The sequence below is a fragment of the Apteryx rowi genome, unplaced genomic scaffold, assembly GCF_003343035.1.
Source record: "Apteryx rowi isolate R43461 unplaced genomic scaffold, aptRow1 scaffold_718, whole genome shotgun sequence".
Classification (NCBI taxonomy): Eukaryota; Metazoa; Chordata; class Aves; order Apterygiformes; family Apterygidae; genus Apteryx; species Apteryx rowi.
Window position 1 is genome coordinate 361538 of NW_020451003.1, and position 25200 is coordinate 386737.

Here is a 25200-nt window from a genome sequence, read left to right on the forward strand (position 1 = left end):
CAAAACTGATAAGACGCCATAGCCAAAGTAAAGTTATGATCCTCAAAGGAGACACTAAGCAGAGACTCCATGAAATCCACTGGCTTTGATATTGGTATTTTCCATGAAGGCATTTCAGTAATGCCACCATGAAGGGCAATGGTATTTGACAGATTTAGAAGGGAACAGAGCTAACATGCTTGCATTCCCCAACCTCCTCTGTTTTATATTGCAAGGTGAACTCTCTAATGCATCAGACTAGCTGTTGAACAACAAGCGTATAGATTGACCTTACTGCTAATTTCAAGATGTATTCTGTAAGCAAGGTAGACCCCATTTCCTGCAGAGATAAATAAAACAGATTAAAACATTATCTCTAGCAATGGTGTGAAGTGCAATATGGTCAAAGGAAATAAACTGGTATTATTTGCTTACATTTATGGGCTTCATTGATTTATGTATATTTGGTACAATCCACTGAAAGAAAAAACAAATAGAGAGCAATGAAGGTACACACAGTTCTGATCGGAAGGCCCTGCAAAGTGGCTCATTATTTTGCGTCTGCTATAATTAAACAACACGGCTGCAGCATATGAGCCTGTACAGACTGGCACCGGCAAACAGGTGTGCTCCAGCAGCAGATGACCGATGGGCAGCTCTTTCCCTTAGCACCGAGGACGGCTGTAATGCCTCCACCGTCCTTCAGGCGGGCAGCTAAGCTTGAAACCCCACTGCATGAGCGGGACAGGCCAACGGGAGCAGGACAAAGTCCTCCAGCCTTCTCCAGCTGGGAGACAAAGGCACAAAAATAACTCTGTTGGGAGGTAGCAACAGAGAGGAGCCCCCACAGTATGTCCTGTTGTGTGCAAAAGGCTGCCAACTTAGGTGAATACCTTGCAGAGATAACTATTTTAAGTGCTTTATTATAGTGAGGGCTTTATGAGGACTATGCCGTACTTATACTGGAACAAAAAATTTATTTGATACCCCCCAAAAATCTGCTTTGAATAAATCTCCCTTCACTGTTCTCAACTGCCACCACTGCAGGCACAAAGGATTCTGGAGAAATCCTGCAGGGGATCCTGAACAAGCCAAGCGACAGCTGCCAGGAGATTGAGCTGATGTCAAGGGAAGCACCGGAAAGAATTATTTGTATTAACACAGCTACGAAGCTTTTCTTCTGCAGAGCCCACGATACCTTAAAAATTTACAGCCTTTTACAGGGGAGAGGCAACTCAGACCCAGAGATGCAAAGGGTCATCCAGCAGGCCAAAAAATAAAACGAGAAAGGCAGTGGATGCACAGGAAAGCTGAAAATTCCCCATCCCCTCATCCCAGTGCCTTCTCTTTCCTTCTTTACACTAAGTAGGCACTGGAATCCTGAACTGATATTTAAGTAGATGTGGATAAGTAGATAGGGATACGTATGGTTAAGTAGATAGGGATAAGTACAGACATGATAAAGTGAACCGTTTCTGCAGTGCATAACCACTAAGGTAGATGCAGGGGCATTTTATACAATAAAGAGAATAAAGTGGTGCAGGTCAGTCATAACTGGCCTTCAGTGTTAAATGCTAATAACTGCATCAGTTGTTATACGGGACAATATATGGGTAACAACAGCAGTTCTTGTTATGTGGGACAACTGAATCCTCGGGTTTTAACATTAAACAAAAAGACAATACCTGCTGAATTAGCCCCAGCATGAGATGAAAGAGAAATACCTGCAAATAAAACAAGACAAGACTTCAACATCTTTCATTGATCCCCTCACGCTAAAGTCACCATATCCTCAGGCATCACGCCATATCTCCATCTATTTTGCATTTAGATACCACCACCACCACAGTGTCTTCAAGCACAATTATCTGACACCGAAATTGCTTATGCTGCAGCCTTCCTGTGAAGGTCTCGGAGGCTGGCACGTGTCCCAGCACATTACTCACTCTAATACAAGATGTCAACATCCTAATGCAAGGGCCCTGCTCATCATTAGTGTTTCAGGGAATCCACCGTGCACGCTGCCTGCACTGACAACGGACCACGCTCAGCCTTGCCTCGCTGTGCCAACGGCTCTGCAACAAGTGGCTGGACTACGGGGCTTAATTTGGTCTCGTTCATTGGCAGGAGGTGAAAGAGTCCCATACACCTCACACCACCTCCGTGTCAGTTCCTACAAGAGCCCCTTTAAAGGTTAATCTATGATGACCAAATCCCGACTTCCATTCGAGTAGCCTAAAAAAGGGGAAAGGCATTAGAAAGGACTGTGTGAAATCCTCATGATTAGTAAAGTATCACTGTATGAGGTCTGAAATGTGCATGATTTAACAGCACAATTGTATTACCACCGGATTTAGAGAAACTGAAAGCAGCTGCAGACAGCAATGGTGACTGCTGCATTTTTAGCAGAGCGCACATACAGTCTGCAGGATGTTTGCTTACTCCTCCAGAACCTCATAGACCTAAGAAAAGCATTTTAAAATACCAGAAATAGCTTCCTTCATTTTGTCAGACATCAGAGAAAACATGCCTGTGAGATACAGCAATGTTTGACACACAGCTGTAACATCAGCATCCAAGGGAACATAGGCCAACTGTACTGTGGATCTCATCATTCAATACGACAATCCCTCCTATCTGAGCAGGGTCTCAGAAGTTGACAGGTTTAAATGCAGTGCCGTTTTCTTACCATTTCAAGCAGCTTCTTAACGATATAGCTGTGTCTGCATTGTTTTAGCCGTGGGAAATTCAGCTGGTAGCAAAGTGTTGGGGCTAGCAGAAAGTAATACAAGTCTTAGGGGAAAAAAGAGAAACGCCACATCATTTTCTTGTGTTAAGTCTAGTAAAAAAAAAACCTCTCTGCTCTAACATCCAGAGCCCAGCTTGTTCTGTGGAGTTCTGGGAGCTGTATCAGCGCACACCTTGTCATGGTTTCCCTAGCTGTAGCTGGGAAATAAATAGGAGTTGCCATGTTGCTGAAACCCACATAGATAGTCCCATCTTAAGCAGAGCCACAGGCTTTATGAAGACCATTCCTGGCACCTGGGGCATTCACATCTTTTTGTGACTGCACACAATCATGGCTGGCACATCACAGATAATCCCTACCAGAAGTTAACTTCATGTAAAAAGAGGGACATGGGCTTTAAGTGCTTCCTTGCAGCACTACAAAGTGGCAATAAACAGACTGCGGCAAAGGGGACACCAAGTGCAGCGGTACCCATGGGATGACACTGAACCAACTGAATACAGAAGATACAGTGTCTACACTGTATTGATCCAGGGTGATTGCTGGCTTGTTAAAGTCAATGAGAATGTTCTTGACATTAAAGAGTGGGGCAGTGAAGAGTTTGTTCTTTATCTTCGCATCTTCTAGGTCACAGACCCATGCACTCATCAAATTAATAACCTTGAGATGAGGACAAAGCCCAAAGAGCCCCATAAACCCAAATTGCACTGCATAGCAGATAAAACTCACTGCATTTATAAATCAGCCTGACTGACTGCTTCATTGTCACTATTCAGTACAAAATGTTTTTCAATATTTAAGGGTACGATGCCCCCAAAAGCTCACATTAGCTAGCTGATGCAGTGTTCGTTTGGAATTCAGCAGCCAAAAAACTCAACTCACATAAATGAGAGGAAAACTGGCAACGCAGCAAAGAGAGCCTCTAAGTCAAACACATCCTCTTAGGAGGGTCTTATCTCTGCAACTGTAGATCAAATAGTACTCTTGCACAGCTGTTCGGTGTGCAGGTACCACTACCACTTCTCTGAAAACCAGACTAGCTTGCTTGCTGAATTGCAGCACTGTGCAACATGCATCACACATGAAACTCATGATGAAGAGTTTGGGGAATTTTATTAAATGGGTATCTCAAGTTAAATTATTCTTTAGGAACCTAAAGCAATGCCCTGACTTGCGAAACACCAAAAGCTCCACAGCTCACAGGGAGTCCAACTGGAGGGACTTTTCAAAGATACAAGTTCATTTTATCAGCCATCAAAATGACATGGTAGAAAAGTGAGTTTGAAAACATTTCCAGGAACTCCATGCGCCCTAGAATACCCACTAACCACCAACTTCTGTGATTTTACAAACATGATTTTCATTTGAATGTGCCTCTGTTGCCTAGTGAAAGGCACGCGCACACAAAAACAGACTACACAGGAGGAAATGGCAATATTTCTTATACCTGAAGTGTGGTCAAACACACAACACCAAACTTGAAAACAGCAATCTTAGGTCACTTGCAAAAATAACAGTACTTTCCAACAGAGATTTAATTTTGGAGGAATAATGCCACACCTAAGAAATTACGAAGGCAATTTTTATTCCTTTGGTTGAAGCAGAAGCTACCCACCTGCTAACCTCTCTCTGCAACTCTGTGTAGCATATATTATAAAAATCCTACTCTGCCGACAGAGAAGAGGTACCTGCTGTAAAAGGAGGAACTGTTACCTTTTATTTTCAGGTTCATCGGGTACACGATCTATTTTGACTGTCGTCTTTCATTCCTTCTGGAGTAATGGCTGGAGCATTCTGCTGCTAACACAAAGCATAAAAGTGATCAGTCGGTTCTAGGTGAATCTGGGGCCCCAAATGACGTTACACAACAAGAAATGGCTGATACTACACCAGTCAGTTTTGCATGAAGTCCAGGTGATGGTATCAGCATGAATTTTTCATCCCCTTCTGGTTTTGTTTTGATCCCCGCAAGCTGGGGCAGGGATCCCTTCCCGCTCTCTTCTGGGATCCAAATGAGCAGTAAAGCTCAAGGCTCTGAGCACCTACAGTATCTAATCGGTGGATTTTCTTCACCCACCTGTGAATTAGGACAATGCCGTTGTCCCTCTCTTACAAATGGGACACAGAGGAACAGCATAAATCCTCAAAGCTGGGCTGATGCACAAGTCCTCAAAGGTATTTTCACTCCGAGCCCCTCCTCTCCATCACGTCCTCTTGTTTCTAAGGTTTCAACTGTGAGTTAGGCACTTAGATACCTCTTAGGTTCTCAGCATAAATGACTTGTTCAGTGTCACGTGGAGAGAGTGTGGGGAGCCTGGATGTGACATTGTCACTACTAGGCTAATTTAAAAGGAGATCTTGTCATGAACACTTCTCCTCCCCTCTGAGATTATGTGCCCCACAAAATACTAGTAGGATAAGCAGGAAACAGGATTTTGTTGCAAGATCATGTACTGCATAAAAAGAAGGCTCATATGCTCTAAGAAGAAGAGAGGAAGGAGGTTAAAAAGCAGCATAAATAAGACTGACTAAACAGAAGCATGCAGTGTGGTATTCAAAAAAGCTCAGCATCAGCCTAACATTGCTTTCAACATTGTCAATGGCAGAGAAGAACTGAAATGATTTTGGCCATTACTCCCCATGAAGGCTACGCCTTCATGGCGGAAAAGGCATGTTTTTATACTGAAATAGTCATTCAGCTTGAATCAGTTGCATTGTGCATACACTTTGGACAATCTTTAATTACACGATCCCATGTCTGTTTTCCGCAGAGCCTCTGCTTCACTCAGTCCGCTAGGCAGAGATGCTGAGGAACTTATTCTGACTCAGCAGACCGGATGAGTCCCATTAGCTCCAAGTCAAGAATACAGAAAGAATCAACGTGCCTTTTTAAGGCAGAAGAGCTCTGTGAGAAAGAACAGCAGGAACAAGCAAAGTTCAGGAGATAACTGAGCCTGGAGAGTAAGCAGGAATGTTACTAAGTTAGTAAGAGGAGCAAACAGAGAGGTTTGGGGGAGAGAAGGGGAGGAATCTAGGCATTAATTTTCCCTGTTGTGTGGTGTGTCTGTTTCTAAGCGCTTAGACCACAGTTCTGTTCCCCTCAAAGCCAACTGTAAAACCTTCCTTTGATATATTAAAGCAAGATCTAGCCCTGTACATCAATTTATGCCTTGAAATGCACATGTTAATGAGTCCTTCCAAAAGCTTGGTGAGGCAAAAGATGTCTAGATGGCCCAAAGACTCTCTACTGATAAGGAAACAGAAAACGGAGAGGATGACTTGCTCCCAGTCACAAACTACATCCATAACGGAACTGGGAGCAGGGTGCAGGAACCCCAGTTCTGAACTCAGTCCACACATAAGTAGACCATCCTTTTCAATGTCTGCTGCCGCTCACATTGATGGAAGGGTGCTGCATTTTCTGACCTTGCATCCTGGCACTTCCTCTGACAGATCTGGGGTTCCCCTCCCTATGCCAGCGATTCACCTGGTAGTAGGAGAACAGTTTCAGGGTAATGACGAGATACACAAACATGGTCAGCAGCCCTCCAACTAAGAGAAAGGAGAGAAAATACAGTGAAGCAGGAGCTGACACATCAGGTTATCTTAGCTTCCCAAGAGCAGACAGTACAAGAAACCCCTCTGCTAATCAGATAACAGACACCTCTGTTTATACAGCCTGCCAGATGCATCCAAAATAGACATCTACAAATTATTCCTTTGGCTAACCTGAGATGCAGTGACACTCAGGTGCCCAGGTATCGTTTATTTTATGCATGCTTGGAACTAATGACGCCAGCGGAGATGCTGGCAGAGCGTCTTGGCCAGAGAGGCTGCCCAAGGGCCCTTTGGGGTCAGTGCACCTTCTGAGTGGGCAGCCCATGCTTCCCTTGCTATGTCTGCCAAAGAGGGTCCTCCTAGAACTTAAGGGATGGGAGCAGAACCAGCCTCACCCCAACCCGAAACCTTCCAGCTGTGAGAGATAGGGGCTGTGACAGCTTTGCTTGCACACAGCAAGCCCTGTACGGCAGCCCATACAAAAACAGGGCCATTCTCAGAAGATGACTTCCTTTACTGTCATTCATTATTTCACTGCACCAAATGTCACCCACGTGTCTGTCGGTCCCCCTCCCTCTCTTTGTGTGGGCATGCATACACACGGAGAGGCTTTAATACGGCCTGCTTAGTCTATTCTTAAATAGACCGTCCTAAAGATAGAAACACAGTGGGGCACTAATAGCTTAGAAGACAGGAGGAGGAATATCATTTGCTGCAACTTTCTGAGGTTGCCAGTGATTTATGAGTGGTTTCAGTAGATGGAGCTATTGCAATATTCACCATGAATAGCCAACTAGGCCAATTCAGTGCGTTCAAAGGAAAAAAAGTATTTGCCTGCGACGTGGATATTTGTCAAAAGAATCCTCAGCTGTATCCAGGCAAATATATGTCATCCCAGCAACTACATGCTCTTTTAGAAAATTTATTGGCTTGCTCTGAATCTCCTAGGACTAATTTCCAGATCTATAGGCTCATTAGTATCACAGCCTAAGCTTATAGTTTAAGATGCATTTGAAAGCTGGCAGGTACCCAAATCATGCCCGCTCTGTAACTCTGGTATAAAAAGAGCAGCCTTTGCCATGATAATCAGCCAGTTCCCCTCACTGGTGCCAAAATCCATGTTTTCTAAATGTCATATGTCACTACCGTGGAAATGACATATGGCTGCAATTCCTGAATTGTTGTGGTGTAGGATACCCTTGGCTCGTAGAGCAAGGCTTTCAGAATATTTACAAACATGCACATTGAGGAAAGGAATACAAAAAGGATACAACGAATCACGCTTCCAAAAATATTTTCATTTATGCGTATGGCTCTTTAAAGGTTCCAGAAAGATAATTATGATCATAAACTTAGGCATAAAACAGCGAGCAATTCATGGTACAATTAGAATTTGAGATAAATGGATTAATAATCTCCTGCTCAAGCATCTAATTAAGAAGAGACTGCATTCATCAAAGGCTTCTGTTGACATTATACATTACTGAAGGGGAACTGGGATTTAATATCTCCTTGGTATGCAAACTCATTACCATTTTCCCTGATGGTAGCTACACGCACATACAAAGGGGCCAGAGAATATTACACTTAGCACAGAATGCCTTCAAAAATTGACCCCTTATGCTCTGCACGCTGCATAAGTCCTGCTCATAAGCCACATAGGACGGGTTAACAAGTCTGCCCTATATACTTTTAAATGTTTTTATAATTTTGAGTGTTAAAGATAGCATTTTATGCTGGGCAGCCCTTCTTCTATACCGACAATCACATCAGTTCTGGGACATGATGCCATTTACTGCTGGGCTGAGGGGAAGCCAGGGTAACGCTTATAGCCCCAGACAAATCTCTCACCTGGAGTTATGGCTTTCATTCTATAAACCATCACAGCAGGGAAGGCTACCAGTGACAGCAAGTTAAGAGTCTGCAAAGCCAAACCTATGCATCCGGAGCCACGAACCTACAAAGGACACGAATGGCGCATTCGTACATCATCCAGGGGCAGTTTGGCCTTATGAATAACATGCTCTAAATCAGGAGGGATCCGGTGAAATGGAGAGCTCACCGAAGGGCTGGACAGGCAGCAAAGTCAGGCACGCAAGGAATTTCTGCCATGCATTTCTACTAAGGGCTAGAGGTCTAGCTTCTAACATATCATTCAGTCCTTGGCTCCAAATCAAAGGCTGCTCATTGCTGTAGCCCCTGCGGTAGTTTCGGATTGAAACAACTATCAAAACTGAGGCCACAAAGCCCTTTTCACTGGGTATAAATCTAAATTTAGACCCTAATCTCCAAATGAATGTATGAAGCTGATCTGCCTCACTGCAATACTAATGTTCTTTACAAATATATTATGGCTTGCAGGCATCTCATTTCCCCCAGTGTATACGTAGCAGGGAGTCAGATTAAAAGGATGGATTCTGCTAGAAAGACCCATCATTACAAAGAGCAAGCACAATTACGAAGGAATCAGTTCACTTACCTTTTTTAAATACCTTTCTATAAAAACTGCAGGAAGCGCAAGCAAAACAGAAGCTGCAAGGAAGGAAATAATAAAACATCAAGAAATAGCTCTGTTAAAGACCCCACTGGTACGTATGCTCAGAGGCTGGGCTGAACCGAACTTGCTAGCAGCAACGGTAAGCCAACACTTTTCCGGGGATCACCAAACCTCTGCAAAATGGGACTTGCGTTTATGGAGCTGAAGTTTCTGAGCCCATGGGCCACGGAGAGGCTGCCTCGAACTGACTCACTGAAGTGATGAGACTGCAAATAGGACGAAGCATATTCAAGGCCAGCTGCTAAGCCATCGTCCTGGGGAGGACAGGGTCTCTCCTAAGGGTCCTTGTGTCGGTGAGGTAGCGTGCAGCAGCATCAGATAAAAAAGCTGGAGAGGGAATCTATATGAATCTACAGTTTTAAGCTGCTCCTGTAGGGTTGTCTGTGGAGTCCTGGAGTAGCTTTCAAACCCTTCTGCACCACCCTGCTGAGTTAGGGAAGGGATCAATACCATCGCTGTGGCTTCTCAAGAGCCTGTGAGGGCTTGTAGGTGTATTTCAACACTAAAAGGGATATAACCTGTTCTCATTCATCTCCATGAGAGATTAACTCTGAAATCTAGTGATAATTTAAATGTGATGGTTTTAACCATGTCACTCCTAATCAGCTTTGCAGAAATAGCTGGCTGTTTTGGTCTGGGCAGGCAGAGCAAACTGTGATCATGCACTTACCTCCTCAACTAATTATAAAAAAGGAAATTGAATGCAAGTGAACATTTAAAAGCGGAGGAACCTGCAGCAATAAAAATGTAACCTCATGCAGGGAAACCAGGTGAGTAATGTTTATTAAGAGCAGTAGCTAAGTGTCTATTTTCTGGTGTTCCATAATAAAATTATTCCTAATGTTTAAAGCCGAAATACCTTGAATGCAAAGATGTTATAAACAACCTGCTGCAATTTTAGGTAATCGTATTAGATCTTTATCTTTAGGGTTTGACTCACACATTTCACATCATTAACATTTCAGATGTGCTAACTGTCTCTGTGTTTCCACACTTTGTGGAAAAGGGGCAGCAAACTGCTATGTGTAGCAAGAAGTTCCCAGAAAAATCCCAGTTCAACAGTCATTCTGACATCTGCTTGTACAGAAACAACCCAACAGGTCTCACCTGGCCAAGATTCTCATCATCTTGACTCAATTTGGAATCAAAAACGTGATTCTGTTTGGAACAAAGTGGATTTTTCTACCACATTAACAAAGCTCATCCATACAGGAAACCAACTAGTCATAGGGACAGAGCTGCAGTGTCCCTCTTTGGCACTTCACTTCCCATTGATATTATCTCCTGATAGACTTGGGCACCTAAAAACTTGCGAATCTGACCCTCAGTCTGTGGAACAAGGTCTCTTAGAAACCACAGGCCATCACAAACCCCATCTGAAGCAAAAATTACTCTCCTCCAGTCTGCCCTCTCTGCTAGAGAACTGTAGAAGTGTGGACATTTAAAAATGAAGCCTTACAAAAACAACTTCCTCTGCTGCATACAAGTCTCTTCTTGGAGAGGACATAAGGGAAAGGCTGAAGTGTATGCAACACACTACTCAATGCACTCACGAAAGGCACTCGGATGCTCTATGACGGAGATGAAGGGTCGGAAGAGAACAGAATAAAAGCATTTGCATTGAAGCACTGATCAAAGGAGGTTTCATTTTCTTTAAGGACTGCTAATTGTGGTATTAAAAGACACTATCGACAAAAAATCACCATCACTGGTGAATGGATGCAACCGCACTTTTTTCAGTGGGTTTACATCTATTTATGCCATTGAGATATTTGGTCCTGAAATTCCACTGTGAGAAGGAGATAGATTTTTGAAGTCCGTATTATGAAAATAAGGGTCTAAAAACTTCACTCATCTCAATGAGATTACTTGGGGTTTGCCAAACCTCCCTCATTGAATGTGTTTTTTTGTTATTTTACTAGCTCTGCTTGTAAATACAGGATTATAAGAAAATGAGAAAATCAAAAGATATGCAGTCTCCCCTAGCAGAGATTAAAACCCTAAAAATCCACATCTGGGTTTGTGTGATAAAACCTGGCACTCAGTATAAGCCAAAAAGTGCAGAGGAAAAAAATTACTTTTAAAATATCTCACAGGGTTTTGTCAACTTTGAATGTAACATTCTTGCATATTTGGCTGCTGACGCTTCTACATCGCTGGCTTACCAGCAATGAGATATATTGCTGGCCACTTATAGGGTTCTTTCATGAAAATTGAGATGATCTTTATGGGATCAAAGAGCAGTCCATACCTGAAAGAGAAAAGCAGTCAGACTTGAGGATAAACCATGATGGGATGTTCTCAGAACTACAGAGCCATTCAATTGTCAGACTGTCAGCAGATGCCTGTCTTTTCTCTTCCTCTCATTCCCCCACACCTTGAATCACAGAACTTCTCCCAGCTGGGAAGTTCAAAATGAACATCAGTATCCCCTTAAGCTTTAGACTCAAAGGGTTAATATCCAAAATCCTCCTTACATTCTTCTCAAGCTCCCACCGACCCCCTGCTTTGGCAAGAGATAGCGGCGAGAAACTGTGGATCCCAGAGGACTCCATGGACATCCTTTCAGCAGCTCAGAAGACACCGCTATCAGCCCACCTCTTCAGTGGTCTGGTTTTCTCTCATTCCCACTAGCTACCTCCCTGCTGCCCAAAGACGCCAGGAACGTAAGCAAGAAACTGCCTTGCTCTGCTCCTCATGGACCTCACAGGTGGCTTGCTTTGTGTGTGATCTCTTGTTACTGTACTAACAATCTTTTCCACTGCTGCACCAAATTTCTGGTGAGCAAATTCTGACCATAATCACATTATACGGGCCAAATTCTCAGTAGGTATTGGTGTAGGTCCACTGGCTAGAGCTGAGTTGTATCAGCAAGATCTACATTTCTATAATGCACTAAGACCAATATCTCTATAGCATTTTTTATACTGAAGGATCCAAAAAACTCTTTACTGGCTATGGACAAGATTCTCTACTTTTTGACATGGTGCAGTGTGCTCCAGCAGGTGCTGTTAGACAGCACTTCCCATACATGATCAGAGAAGGAATTGTTTGGATCTTTTCCCATTCCAGCATGCCTGAAAAATGCGGGACAGCCTGAGCAGACATCCACAGCCCAGAAATGCAGACTGCAGCAGCGAGGAGGCATTTGGACGTAAGGCACCCAGAAATTCTGCTGGCCAAAGACGGCAGGCCAACCCTGCGCTCAGGGACCATGGGAGCACTCATGCTCTGGCAAAGCAAAGTTGGCCTCCCTTTCTAAGGACGCCGAGAAACAGCAGGATTCTGCTTATCTACTGCTGATGGATGAAGGGCTGGAGTCATGCCGGCAGCCCTGAAACCATGGCTCAAAGAGCACAGGCAACTGGAAACATGAGGTTCAGACCACTGTGCCATTTTCTCCAGCTAGTGATCCTGAGTCACTGGTATAGACAACATGGTGGATAAGGAAAAAAAAAAATCCAGATGCCAGAAACAAAGAACACAACAGTGAAAAACTCGGTAACATTAATTTTTTTGGTTATTACCGATTAAACACAGAATGAGTTGATATAAACCTACTCTCCCTGCAATGCAGAATTCAAGCTTTTATGCTAGATTCCAAGAAATAAGCTACAATGCCTTTTTTCAGTAACTCACTTACTTGATAAAATTCTCCAGACTCATGTGATATGAGTGAGGACCTAGAATGAAGAAACAGATTACAACAATATATACAGAAATATATTTAAAATCTCTTTAGTCAGCTATCAGAATTGCTTATTCTAGTCTGGAAAAACAAAAACATTTTTTTAAACAGGTTAAAAGGTCTCTGCAAATGTTACCACCCCAGCTTGCTTTTACTAGACATGCCCTGGGTAGCTCAGGAAAAAAAAAAATTATTTCATTTAGAATGTGAAGCTCATAGAGCAAAACCCCCTTCCTGTCCTCTCTTTAAAACAGGTCATCAGCCTCTAGTTTTTATGCAATTTCTTAAAAACAATTGCTTTCTTGTCTGCACAAATGAGAATTGATTCATTAGATCCTATGGATTCAGTGTCTCAGCTTTGAGCATCAGGTATAACTGTGCTGGATGGAGTTGGAGACCAAGCAACTTAGTAGCAAGAGCATCATTTCCAACAGCTCCCTGTGATATGTTGACATAACAAAAAGGGTAACAAAAAGGCAAAAAGGATAATAAAAGGCATTACAAAAAGGAAATTGCTGATGTTTAATGTTTTACATTATGGAAAGGCCTCCATGCTTTGCTCGACTGCTTGAGCAGAACTACTTTATGGGTAGGACAAGGTCTCCCTCTCAAAACCAAACACAGTAGATCTTTTCCTTTCCTCTACGTCGTGGCAGTTTTCTACTCATATCACTACAGTCGTCCTGGGACACCAAAAGTTTGAGAAATCTTACCCCTTTGGAATCTACTGCAGAAATACAGTCCTGTGCACTAATTAGCAATTCCCTTAATTACTTGCTAAAGACAGTCATCACAATTACCCCTTCCTCCCATTTCTAAACCAAAAGAATAGCAATTTGGCACCCTGGGACCTCCAGATGCAAGAGCTTAGGCGAGAAGCACCAGAAAATTTTGCCAGTATTCCCATTTAGATCATAAAAGGTTTTAGCCGCATGGCACCACTTCTTAAACAAGAAACCTTCATCAGATGCCTGCTACTGATCTAGTTGTGACTTTCCACTTACCAGCAGAACTACAGACCAGTTAAAAATGCCTTGGAAATTGTTGAATCCACTCCCACATGATAACAGAGATTCACACACTGAATGACAGCTGGGAAAAAATATTGAACAGTTCTAGAAATGATTTTATTTTCACTTTGGTTATTAAAAATGCTGTTTGCAATACTAACTATAACATCTGGTTTACCTTATCACTTTAACGTTCCTTTTCAGTAGGTACTTAAAGGAGTTTGAAATTAGTTTTACAGGCCAGCCAGAGACCCCGCTGACATTGCTACCTCCTGTCTGAGAGAGCTGGGAAGAGAGCTGGAACTAGAAGCTGGGAAACCAAGTTCTACTTTTGCCTTCCCACAGGATGCTTGGTAACCCTAAATCCCTTCCCTTTTTCGGTGGCCGTTCTCCTATCTGCAAAATGTGACGTGGTTCTCCTCCCTTCCTCCACATGGAAAGACGTGATACTTTGAGATGTACATCTGACCACAGTAGATCATTAATAACATTGCCAAACCTCTCCCATTTGCAGATAAACTGAGCAGGAAGGTGATTATCTCCTCGGCTTAACTGGTGACTTGTGCTGCTTCCCCTTTTCCCTCAAAAAATAAAATTGCTGCTAGACTGCAGAGCGGTATTTATTCATATGACGTAGCACTTAACGCTCTTAGAGGTAATCCTACTGAAGCCAATAGGTTTATTTGAGTTATAGGCCCATATTTGCACAACAAAGGGGTTGCAAAAGCTTGTATCAAAACCACAGTTTTGATACAAAAACGAACTCCCACTGCCAGGCAAGTTAACTGAGTAGGAAATGCAAATTTGTTCCTATGAGCTGAAGCCCCAGGAGGAAAAGGAAGGGTCCGAGCCATCTCAGAGAGGCCAGGAACGTAGGCGAAGGACACGCGGTGCAATACACCGTGAATCATGCCTGAGTGGTCCTTGTGCACTCGGGAAGCTTTCGGCCGGGATCCTGGCTCCACTGAAGTCAGTGTCTCATTTAGGGACGTGAAGATGGCCAGGATCCCTGCCGTTGTTTCTAATTGCTTGATAACAAAATAATACAAGCAAGTCGTGCTATAATCCTATATGGCACTTGGGACTCTAAAGGAGAAGAGAAGCAGGCTCAGTTTCCCACTTTGTGCTGTTGAGATTGATGTTTCCTCTCTTTGATTTTAAAAAGTAAGGCGAGGAGAGGTGGCAGGGAGTGGTACCTCCTGCTCTAATGCCTGCCCCAGCACTCCCATCGATATCCTGCAGCTTCTTCAGCTGTCTCACTTCATGTATTTAATGTCACTTAAATTACCCAAGACAGCAGCAGCAGCTGACACTGTCATAACACCACATACACATGCTGTCACATCACATCGCAGCAACTGCGACACCCGTATCATACACATCAGCCTGCTCTGATCAAACGCAAGTCCCTAGAAGCAGCGGGTAGTATAGTTTTGCTTCCCTGAGCTTATCTGAGATACTAAATAGGCTGAATTCCCTGATATTCGAGATTTAAGAAGTCCATAGCTGGGATACAGCTGTAGTCCTTTGCTTTCTAAGTTTTTAGTATTTCCTGCACTTTTCCCTCCCTTCGATTTATCTACCATACCTGGAAGTGATTGGGGTTCTACCATCACAGCCAACACTTCAGTAGCGTTTTGCTCTGTTATCCTCAGGTTTTGGCATCTACCTTCCCTCACCGCCTCCCTCCCTCCCTCCTCCACCATCTTCTCTCGACACCTCTTTCACTTTCTTCTTCTTAGCACACTTCTGCTCCTTTCTCTAGTCTGCTTATTGAACGACTCTGGTCTCTGCAAAGCTACAAATGCAGGAGGAGAATGAGGCCTCCAGCTTATAAATATGCAAAGCACAAGCAGGGTCAGTTATGACACAAGCCATTCCCTTTCTTTCAAGGAGGACTTGAAATCATACTTATTAAAACATAAAACAGTTTGGGACGTTGGACTGATTATGCATATTTTTAAATTAAGATTCACTTGCAAGTGTTCAAGGATAAGAACCTGCCTATACCTTTCTCAGGATGGGAAGGCAAACTTATAGTACAAAAAGGGGAGACATTTGCCTGCCAAACCCATCGTTTTGTAAAATTCACACCGGTCAACTGATTTTACAGTGAGTGCTAAGATCTTCTCCTCTGAGATCTTCCTTCCAGTTTGCCCAATGCCTTAGTCCCTCTGGGTCTTCATGCCTTACTTCAGTATCACACGCTACAGGCTGAGGCATCTCAGGACATAGGAAAAGAGTAGCTTTCTTTCTTCTTCTTGTAGCCATCTTACTTCTGCACCCTAGAAAAAGAGCTTATTCCAATTGCATAGTTCTTTCTTCTCGCTCACAGTGCAAGCTTTTATATTTAGCATAGAGTTTTGTTCCCAATTAATCAGGGAATATCTTTGTTAATTCAAATCAGCCAATTATCATTTTATCAGAACTGTCCTTTAGAAAAAGCTTCTGTAAATTGCTCTGCAACTCATTTGGAAAATGCACAAGGATAGAAATATTTATTTTCTGAAAAGGAAGATTTCTTCTCTCATTGAAAAAAACCCATGGCAATAGTTAAGACTGCTACCTGTAATATAATGTCTATTTTCTGCACCCTGGATGAAAATTCGGTGTCTTACTACAAATGACTGTTTATGCAAACTCTCTTTTCAGGAGCACACAGTTGCCTTACAGCTGTTGTCAAGATTTAAGGTACATTATTCATGGAAAAAGGGGACATTCCAAAATCAGCAGTGTGTGGGTGTCACATTTACATACACATGTGCATATATTTCTTCTGCTCCTCGGTCCCTACCCTTGCTGCTTGTCTAACAAATTAGCAGCACATRGATTTTCGCAAATCCAGCCTGCCACAGTTCACAAAAATCTGCTGTTTCACTGCTAGCTGGCTGTTATTTTTATAGCATATATTACTATGGTACCTAAGGGATGTGTAAATGATGGAAGTACATCATCCTAAAGTCTCAGCCTCCACAGCTTGCGCTTTGTTTTTCTTTCAACGTTGTCTTCTTAGTACGAAATAAAATAGTACAAAATTTAATAAACTGGTGCAAACTTGATTGTTTTTGCATGGGTTTGACTTTGATCAAGATATTAAAGGACCAGCTTTGCTAATTAATGAAGACAGAGAAAATATCAAATCACAACAGATCCAGCTTGAGCAAACAGTAGCATGGAGAATGCTGAGGCCGCAAGAATTAAAAGATAATTGAAGAGACATCGTCTTACGCCTTAGTCATGTATTGAAAATGTCTGTAAACAAATCATCAAAACCTCTAGAAATAACTCTGTCATTTTTCAGGGACATTGTCAGGGCTCTGAGGCTCAATCCTGCTCAGTTGTTTGCTTTTTTTCCTGAGCAGAGCATGCTAAACACAATCCGAGGCAAAGACTGAAATATTTACCAGGTGATTTAAATGCCGTGACTTTACAGATCATCGTGCATGTAAGGAATACAGTGTTTTCAGCATTCACGACTCAGGGTATAGCAAGACAACTTTAGTGCGATGAAGAACGATTGCTTTTTAAATAGTTAAAAAATGAACAAACAAAAAAATCACAAGGTAGATTCCAGTCTGCTACTTCCGTACATATTTGAAGTAACATTCAGATGAAACCAGCGGGTAACGCTGGCTTTACGCTTACACAGGCGACATCAGAATTTAGCCCAGAGTATTTGCTTCCACCATCGCAATATGACTTCATTACTCATTTTGTATCATTCAAGCAAATTACTTGTGGATGTAGGCCTAATATCCAGCCTCTCTTTGAAAACTCTCTTTATTTGAATAACAAAACCTGTGCTCTACGTAGCTCCTTACTGGCTATTTCTGCCCACTTGGCAAGGCCCGGCCCCCAGCCTGGGCCGGCTCCGTGCCCTCTGCACGACGACCCTTGTCCTTGCGCTGCCTCCCCCCCCAAACCACCCCTCGCTCTGCTCTGCCGACGGTTAGGTAGGTCCCTGTGACACAGCCGGGGACGTGGGGGCCGCCGGCGGGTGCTGCCACCAGGGCCGGGCCCCAACCGCCCCACAGGCCGCCGGGGGACGTCAGGGGGCGGGGCCATATCGGCGGCGGGGCTGTAGCGTTGACTGTGTCTGGGCGGGGCCATGCCCTTTGGGGGCGGGGTCTGTGCTGTTGGGAGGGCTGTGGAGATGGGGCGTGCCCGAGGGGGCGGGGCTGTGTCTCTGAGGGAGCAGTCTAGGGGCAGGGCTGCGCCTGTGAGCTATGGCCGTGAGGGGGCCTGGGGGCGGGGCCATGCGTCAGGAGGCCGGGCTGTGCCCATGAGAGAGGGACTGAGGGCGGGGCTGTGCCAGTGAGGGGGCGTGGCCATGGCTGAAGGGGCGCGGCTATGGCCGTGAGGTGACTGGGGGCGGGGCTATGGCTAGGGGGCCGGGCTGTGCCCACGAGAGAGGGGCAGGGGGCGGGTCTGTGCCCGAGGGGGCGGGGCGGAGCCGCGGAGGGCCCGGCTGTCCCTCCGTTACTGCCCGGGAGCCCCCGCCCTCACATGCTCCGCCTCCCGTCGCCCAACGTCCCGCCGGCAGTTACCGGCCGCCCCGCCCCGCCGCCCGCGTTCGGAGCCCGCACCTCCCCTGACCCCTGCAGGCGTCCCGGCGCGAGGGGCGCGCGGCAGCGCTGGGCGGGGCGGGGAGAACACCCTGCTTTGAGTTCTCCCGGTGCGGGGGGACGGGGATGGGGACGGGGACGGGGACGTGCGGCACCGCCGCTACAGCTCGGCRGCAACTATCGGTGCCCATCCTGCGGTCGTCAATCGATTGCTCCCGCCTGCTGAGGCCCATGGGCGGGAGTCCCCAGGACGCATGCGCGGGGGCGCGTTGTCTGGCCGCAGCTGATAGGGCCTGCCTGGGTGAGCGGGAGCCGCGAGGGGAGTTCGCGCGCCGCGGCCGGAGCCGCCGGAGCCGCTCCGGCGCCCGCTCGTGCCGCCATGTCCGAGGCGTATTTCCCCGTGGGCCCGGGGCTGGGCCCCGAGGAGAACTTCCTGTCGCTGGACGACATCCTCATGTCGCAGGAGAAGCTGCCGGGCCGCGCCGAGAGTGCCCTGCCCCGCCTGGCCTTCGCGCTGGGCCAAGGGGCCGGCGCCGACTCGGGCGACTCCATCCCTGAGGTACCCGTCGGGCGAGGGCAGCGGGAACTACAGCTCCCAGCAGCCGCCGCGGGGCGCGGGCGGGGCGGGCACCTGTGCGGCGGCGCGGGGCGCGCTGGGAGCTGTAGGCGCCGCCCTAGCGGGCTGTGGCAGGGGAGGGCGCAGCGTGGAGCTGCTGGCGGGAGCTTTCCGCAGCAGGTTCCCCCGGCGTCCCTCTGCCCCTCGTTAGACCAGGAATCGGCCCTGGTGGCTTTGCAGTCTGGCGCCCCGGGCTGCGTGTGGTTTTGGTACAGAAGCCTGTGCCCTGCTCTGGTTGCAGCATGGGATCTTTGAGGTGCTCGGTGAAATCAGAGGACAAGCTGTAGAGGAAGAAAGCATCCGCATGGCACGTCCTGTGTCTGCGCAGTGCCTGCCACTGAGCCGATTTACGTGGCTGGCGTTTTCCTTCGCCTTTAAAACATTTTGAAGTCTTGTTTCCCCTAAATGTTACAAAGAGGCGAGAACCCTAGGGAGTGTCGATTCCCTTTCAGCGTTCTCGCTTTGAACTCTAGTGGAATCATTGCCCGGCTCGTACGCCCGGTTTACAAGCTGTAGGGCATGGTTGCTGTTCCCGTGTGGGCTCAGAGAGCTCGTGGGTTTGCCCCGACACAGCATACATCTTGCCATGTGTTGTGGGCTCCAAGTGGGGGCCCTGGACTGATCTAGAGCCCTAGTGCTGAAAAGAGTTTCAAGTTGTTTTCTTGAGTAGTCTTGCTGGGAGATTTACACATAAGTGAATTTTTTTTTGCCTCTGTTTTTTGGGAGTACTGCAAAGAAATTTACAGTTTTAGCTTCCCTTGTACTGTTTTATCTTTATTTTACTCATTTTGCACTTTTTTCTTCCTGTGCTTCGTAATCTGATGTTCACTCCAATAAAAAATGAATGCTTTCAGAGTCTGGCAGTAATAATTAATGCCTCTGAAGTGTATCTATTTTATATTTCAACCACAATAGACTTTTGTAAACAGAACTGACTTTTTGTAATACGGGATTCTTCGTTATTAATGTAAAGCTCGCTGTCTTTGGGGTTGATTTATACATGTTTTCCTGGGGAGGACAACTTTTGTTTCTGTCACATTCATGCAGGGATCAAAGCTGGAAATACCTCTGTGGCTTGCTAAAGGGTTACATGACAGCAAGAGAAGAATAATTTCCATGGAACTGCCAAAGATTTACAAGGAGGCCTGGAGGACAGTGTTCAGTGCTGATGCCAATGTGGTTGATCTGCATAAAATGGGGCCATACTACTATGGATTTGGCTCCCAGCTCCTGAACTTTGACAATCCCGAGAATCCTGAGATAGCTCAGACTATCTTGCAGGCAAGTAGTTGAACCAAGTCTTGGAATTTCATTTGATGTTTTTCCATCTTTTTCTTGTTCCCAGCTGCTCTGCAATACCCAGGAAAAATATCCTGTTTTAATTCAGGTGACTTTTGGCTTAAGCGAGGATTTCTAAATCAAGCTATATGATCCTTTTTGTCAACTACAGAGCCTGGTGCAGTCAATGGAAGCCCCAAGCATGCATTCAGGAGTGGAGTTTTAGCTTGAAATTTTCTACTGTAAATACGGTATTTCATAAAAGTTCAATAAAACAGGACTGGAGAAGATGTAAGATTATTTAGTCAGTGCCACTGCTGCAAGGTAGAATGAATTCACCCTGTATTACTTTTATTTATCTAACCTGTTTTTAAAGCTCTCTAATGATGGGAGACTTCACAACCTCCCTGGGCAATGTTGTTTCAGTGCTTCGCTATCCTGATCTTTGAAGGCTTCCTTTATTGTCTAAACTAAATCTCCTTTGCCCCAATATAAGCTCTGTTCTATTTGTTCCATCCGAAGTAAACACAGTGAGCAGATTATTCTCTTCCTTCCTGCAGTAGGCTTTTATGTGTTTGAACACTGTTGAGTGTGTTCCCAATCTATGCTGGAACAAATGGTCCCAGTTCATTCGGTATCTCATTGTGGGTCATGCTTTCTAGCCCCTGCTTGTCCTTATTGTGCCCTCCTGGAGTCTTTCCAGTTGATCTGCATCTGCTTTGAAGTGCAATGCCCTGAACAGCATATATTCTCCTGCTTCGGTCTTGCCTTGTGCTGATGAAAACAAAAAAAGATTACTTTGTGAATTTGCTAGGCCATGCTGCAGTTTGTTCATGCTGCTGTAGCATTCTTGTTTTTCGTAATAGCTTGACATTGATGCACATTCAGTTTGTGGTCCACACTAAAACGGTACAGATTGTGTACCCAGACCATCATTCTTCATCCTGAATTTGCACAGTTCGTTATTTCTGCCTTAATGTAAAACCTTGCGCTAGTCCCAGACGAATTGCATCCTGTTGTTTTCAGACCGTATCTTTAATTTGTCAGGATAATTGTGAATTATAGTTCTATCCCCAGCATGCTTGCAGTCACTCCTCCTCCTCCTCCCTCATGTTGTTTGCAAACTTAATAAGCATAATTTCTATCCCGTTCCTAAGCTCATTAATGAAAATATCAAATAGTACTGGGTTTCAGTAGAACCTTGTAGAACCCCACTCAATATATTTTCCCTTCCTGATAAGAGTTACTGATAAATGTCTTTACCCACCTTATATTTTCAGCTAAAGAGTGGTTTAGCTACATCTTACGAAAATGCTTCATGACAGGCATCTTTCTGCTGCTTTTCCCCTCTTTGTAAGGCTCAATATCCTGCCATAATGGGAAATTAGGTTGGTCTATAGAAGTTTGTTCTTGACAAATTCAGGTTGGCTGTCATTCTTCTCTTTATTTTCTACCAGAATTTTATGTATAGTTTAATTGTTCCAGTATGTTTCCAGGAATTGATATTAAGCTGATGGATATATAATTCCCTGGCTCTTCCTTCCTCCCTCCCCATCTCCCCTTTCTCTTTTAAAAGATAGATACCATCTTTGCCTGTTTCCGGACTTCTATGATCTCTTCTGTCCTCCTTGAGCTTTTAAAGATAACCACTAACAGCTCTGAGACTTCTTCAGCCAGCTTTCTAAGTAGTCTGGGATGATTGCTATTGGCTTTTTTTTTTTTTTTCTTTAAATGAAGGCTGATGCAGAGAGGCTTTAAAGCACTACTGCTTTCTTGGAGTTATCCATTGAAAGCTTGCTTTCTGCATTGAGAAGATGACTGCACCTTTCCTTGGCTTTCTGCTTTCTGCTAATGTGCATCTTGGGAAAAGAGCCACTTTAGCACAGGTCAGTTTTTGACAGAAAAAAACAAAAGATATGAAGGTGTGCTTTTGCTTTACTAAGACAAAAAAGAAAAAAAAATTACCCCCCACCCCAAGTATTTAGGAATTAGAATTAAAACACATGAATGAAGCGTAACTATTTAGTGTTTATGAAGTACTCAAAAAGCCAAATGAGAGTTGTAGCATATGTATGCTATAACTAAGAAGTAAAGCTCTAGACTATTACAATTCTGGTGTTTCTAAAACTTTTTCTGAAATAATGAAGCAAAATTCTTCAGGGAGTGTTAACTCTTGTTTCTCTTCCTTCTTATCTTTGCTTTTGGGAATAAGATCTTTAAATATGAGCCTTGTTGCTTAGCTTTTTAATATATTATATGGCTGTAGATTTGTTTTTAAAAATTTGCTTCCTGGTTAAGGTTTTATCAGCATACTGAATTCTTTACAGTGGCAATTTTGGCTTAACTTCCAGGCAGTTCATAAGTTGCAGCTCGTGTGTTCATATAGTAACTGCCGTGGCGTGAGATTCTTGCAACTCTTTCTAACGCCAATGATCGCTTGTGAAGCGAGATGGAATAGGTTGTAACTCGAGCAGGAAATGGTTCGCCTTTGCGTCCAGGGTTTATGGGCGCTACGAACAAACAGCCTTGCTAGCCATTGACGGGACTTTGCCTAGTTGTGAACAGATGGGTCAACGCCTATATCTTTGGCTTTTTGGTCTCAAAAGCTCAGGTCTCTAGCACCTGAACTGGAGAAGCCTTGTGTTATCTATCAGTAATTCTGCTTATCTTCTTTAGACGTTTATCAGCCGTTTTCGTCGTATTATGGACTCCTCTCAGAATGCCTACAACGAAGACACATCGGCGCTGGTGGCCCGACTGGATGAATTGGAGCGAGCCTTATTTCGAGCTGGCCAGAAAGGGTTGAATGACTTTCAGTGCTGGGAGAAAGGACAGGCTTCCCAAATCACAGCTTCCAGTCTGGTCCAGAATTATGGGAAGAGAAAGTTCACGGATATGGATGGTTGAAAGCCTGAGGAACATGAAGCTGCAGCAGGGGACACTGAGAGATCTACAGTCTGTCTGGCACAGAAAAGAAAGATGAATCAGCTTTGGGAAAGGCCAGACTCCTTGTCCATTAATGGGAATTTTTTTCCATAACATCTTTGGATTAGATAAGTGCAAACTTTAAAGGCAGATGGCAAGTGTATAAAAAAATAATAGATTGCATCACAGGATAGCTTTACGGCTTACTCATACCACTCCTGAGGATTTGCAGTTCTTGTGTTTCCTCCATGGCTGAAAGGATATGAGAGGCTTTTCTGAAAGGGTAATTAATATTTATTATTCTTCCAAATTGATACTTACAGTACCAGATCTGTATGGGGGAGGGGGGGAAGGGTAATTCCTTATATTTCATCTTGCCATTCGCATTCCAACCTCCTGGAAACTGCTATTCCATCTTCCCCATTCTTTGGGGAACCCCAGTGACGTGAAAAAACTGGTACAAACTGCCCTGATTTTTTTTTTTTTTTCTCATATCGTGATACATAGAGGTGTAGCAGCTACTCCTCATTCGGCATGAGGGATTTTTTTGTTTGGTTGGTTTTTTGGTAGCTTTTGTATGCAGTATTAGTGCAGAGAAGAATACCTTCTCTTTATCCAGGCAACAACTGAAGCTGCCGTGCAGGTCTCAAATGCTGCCTTGTTCTCTGCCTCCCTTTTGCCTGCCCCATCAGGCTGCCTTGATTCTGTGTAGCCGGGGATGTTCTCATCTGATGTGGGCAGCTTTTGTGATGGAGACAACTCTACAATGGGGCCTGTGTTGAACTGCTCTGCTCTTTTTACAGAGGAGCCGTCAGGAAGTAACAATGTGTCAGTCTGGGCTGGATCAAAAGAGGCAACTTTAATGGAAACTGTCCCCCGTTATTAGCCTGAGCCGAGCCATCTGTTTTCCCTTGAGAAATTCTGATTACTAAATTTGGCTAATAAGAGAAAGAGCAAATGAATTAAGTTTCCTTCCTTCTGATCCATCAGTAAAACGTCCTAGTAAATGTCATTTTTGCCAATGGGAACAACTGGAATTGGGACTTGCTAAACAGCACAGTAATTATTATCCTATATAGATGTAGCTGTCCTTAAATCTAGATTTTGTGTAAATCCCATTGGATAAATGGGAGACAGAAAACACATGCTTCCCTCTGTAGGAAGCAATTCCTGAGGTCAACAGAATGGTCATCCTTTGGAAGTAAATATTAGACATTTTAGGGGTGTTTCTAGACATCTGTAGAAGGTGGCCCTTGAGGAATAACTTGGAGAAGGCGCTGGATCATAGTGGTACCGAGTACTCCCTCCTCTTTGGGAATCATTGGGAGGTGGGAGCGGATGTGAAACAAAACATTCAGGGTTTTGTACATCAAGATCCAAATGTTGTAGGAGCTGTTATTATAATTGTGGATGTACTTGGATATCAGATATGTCAAACTGGGTAAAGGACCTCGAGTGCAAAGGGCACATGGCCATTCCTTGGACAAGAGGAGTGAAAGCTCTGCCTCTGGATCCAAAAGTATCTTGGCATCTCTGCCCGAGAAGCACAGGGCCGGCCGGCCTGCCACAGGAGACTGGAAGTTGTGCCTGACGAAGCTTTTCCAGTATGTGCAAGATCAAATGCTGCTGTGCTTAATGACTTAATGGCACGTAATAATAGCCTATGCATTTCCATGAAGTGTTTGTGTATTTTTCCATTTCTGGATTTCTATGTGAATAAATATTTTGTAAGGGGAAGTTCTTCATGTAAATTGTCTGTTGGTAGTTTCCCTGCAGCAGAAAAATTGTCATGGATAGGAAAGTGCAGGCCTCTGCAGAGCTGTGGCCGTGAGGGATAATGCGGTCGTGTTTATATAATTCCTCTTCTCTTTTAGGTAACGCGTTTGGGAGCTAAATGCACACGGTCACGTGAGCACAGAGGTAGTTCCTGCCTGACTTATCCCATGTGGGTAGTAGCAGTTTGCTCAAGTTGTGGGAGATGACATCCAGTGTGCCAACCTGACATAAGCTATTGATTTTGTAAATACACATCTTTATGAAACAGGAGATGGCTGGAGATGATTCCATGTTACCCCGACTTTGGAATTTTAGCCTAGTTTATGGCATAGCAACGGGTAGCGGACAGGAATTGTCTGTCTCTGTGTTTGTACTTTGCTGCTTCAAGTGCTGCAGCGTAGTGTCTTAAGTCACGCGTCAAAGCTGTGCTCGAGCTGCAAGGAAAGTAAGTTTAAGTCCATCTTCAATGAAAAGCATTTTAGATTTGGAAGGATTATTT

At 44.5% G+C, this 25200-nt stretch overlaps 1 protein-coding gene across 2 annotated transcripts; it reads left to right on the top strand.

Annotated features, from left to right (window-relative positions):
- The first annotated feature begins 18252 nt into the window (after positions 1-18252).
- On the top strand, positions 18253-24957 carry GINS3 (GINS complex subunit 3). Of its 2 annotated transcripts, XR_003256987.1 has the most exons (4): positions 18253-18665; positions 19770-20003; positions 22677-23208; positions 24800-24957. XR_003256987.1 is itself a non-coding variant. In XM_026087476.1 (3 exons), the coding sequence occupies exons 1-3, from the start codon at positions 18486-18488 to the stop codon at positions 22905-22907; spliced, it is 645 nt and encodes a 214-aa protein (XP_025943261.1). In that variant the 5' UTR covers positions 18253-18485; the 3' UTR covers positions 22908-24670. The 2 variants fall into 2 exon arrangements, 1 of the variants encoding a protein (XP_025943261.1); XM_026087476.1 differs by lacking the exon at positions 24800-24957 and having other exon boundaries at positions 22677-24670.
- Positions 24958-25200: the final 243 nt, after the last annotated feature.

Coding starts and splice junctions, on each gene's coding strand:
- GINS3 (XM_026087476.1), top strand. CDS start 18,486: ATGTCCGAGGCGTATTTCCCCGTGGGCCCGGGGCTGGGCCCCGAGGAG. Junction 18,666..19,769: donor CGGGCGACTCCATCCCTGAG/GTACCCGTCGGG, acceptor ACATTCATGCAG/GGATCAAAGCTGGAAATACC. Junction 20,004..22,676: donor TAGCTCAGACTATCTTGCAG/GCAAGTAGTTGA, acceptor TATCTTCTTTAG/ACGTTTATCAGCCGTTTTCG.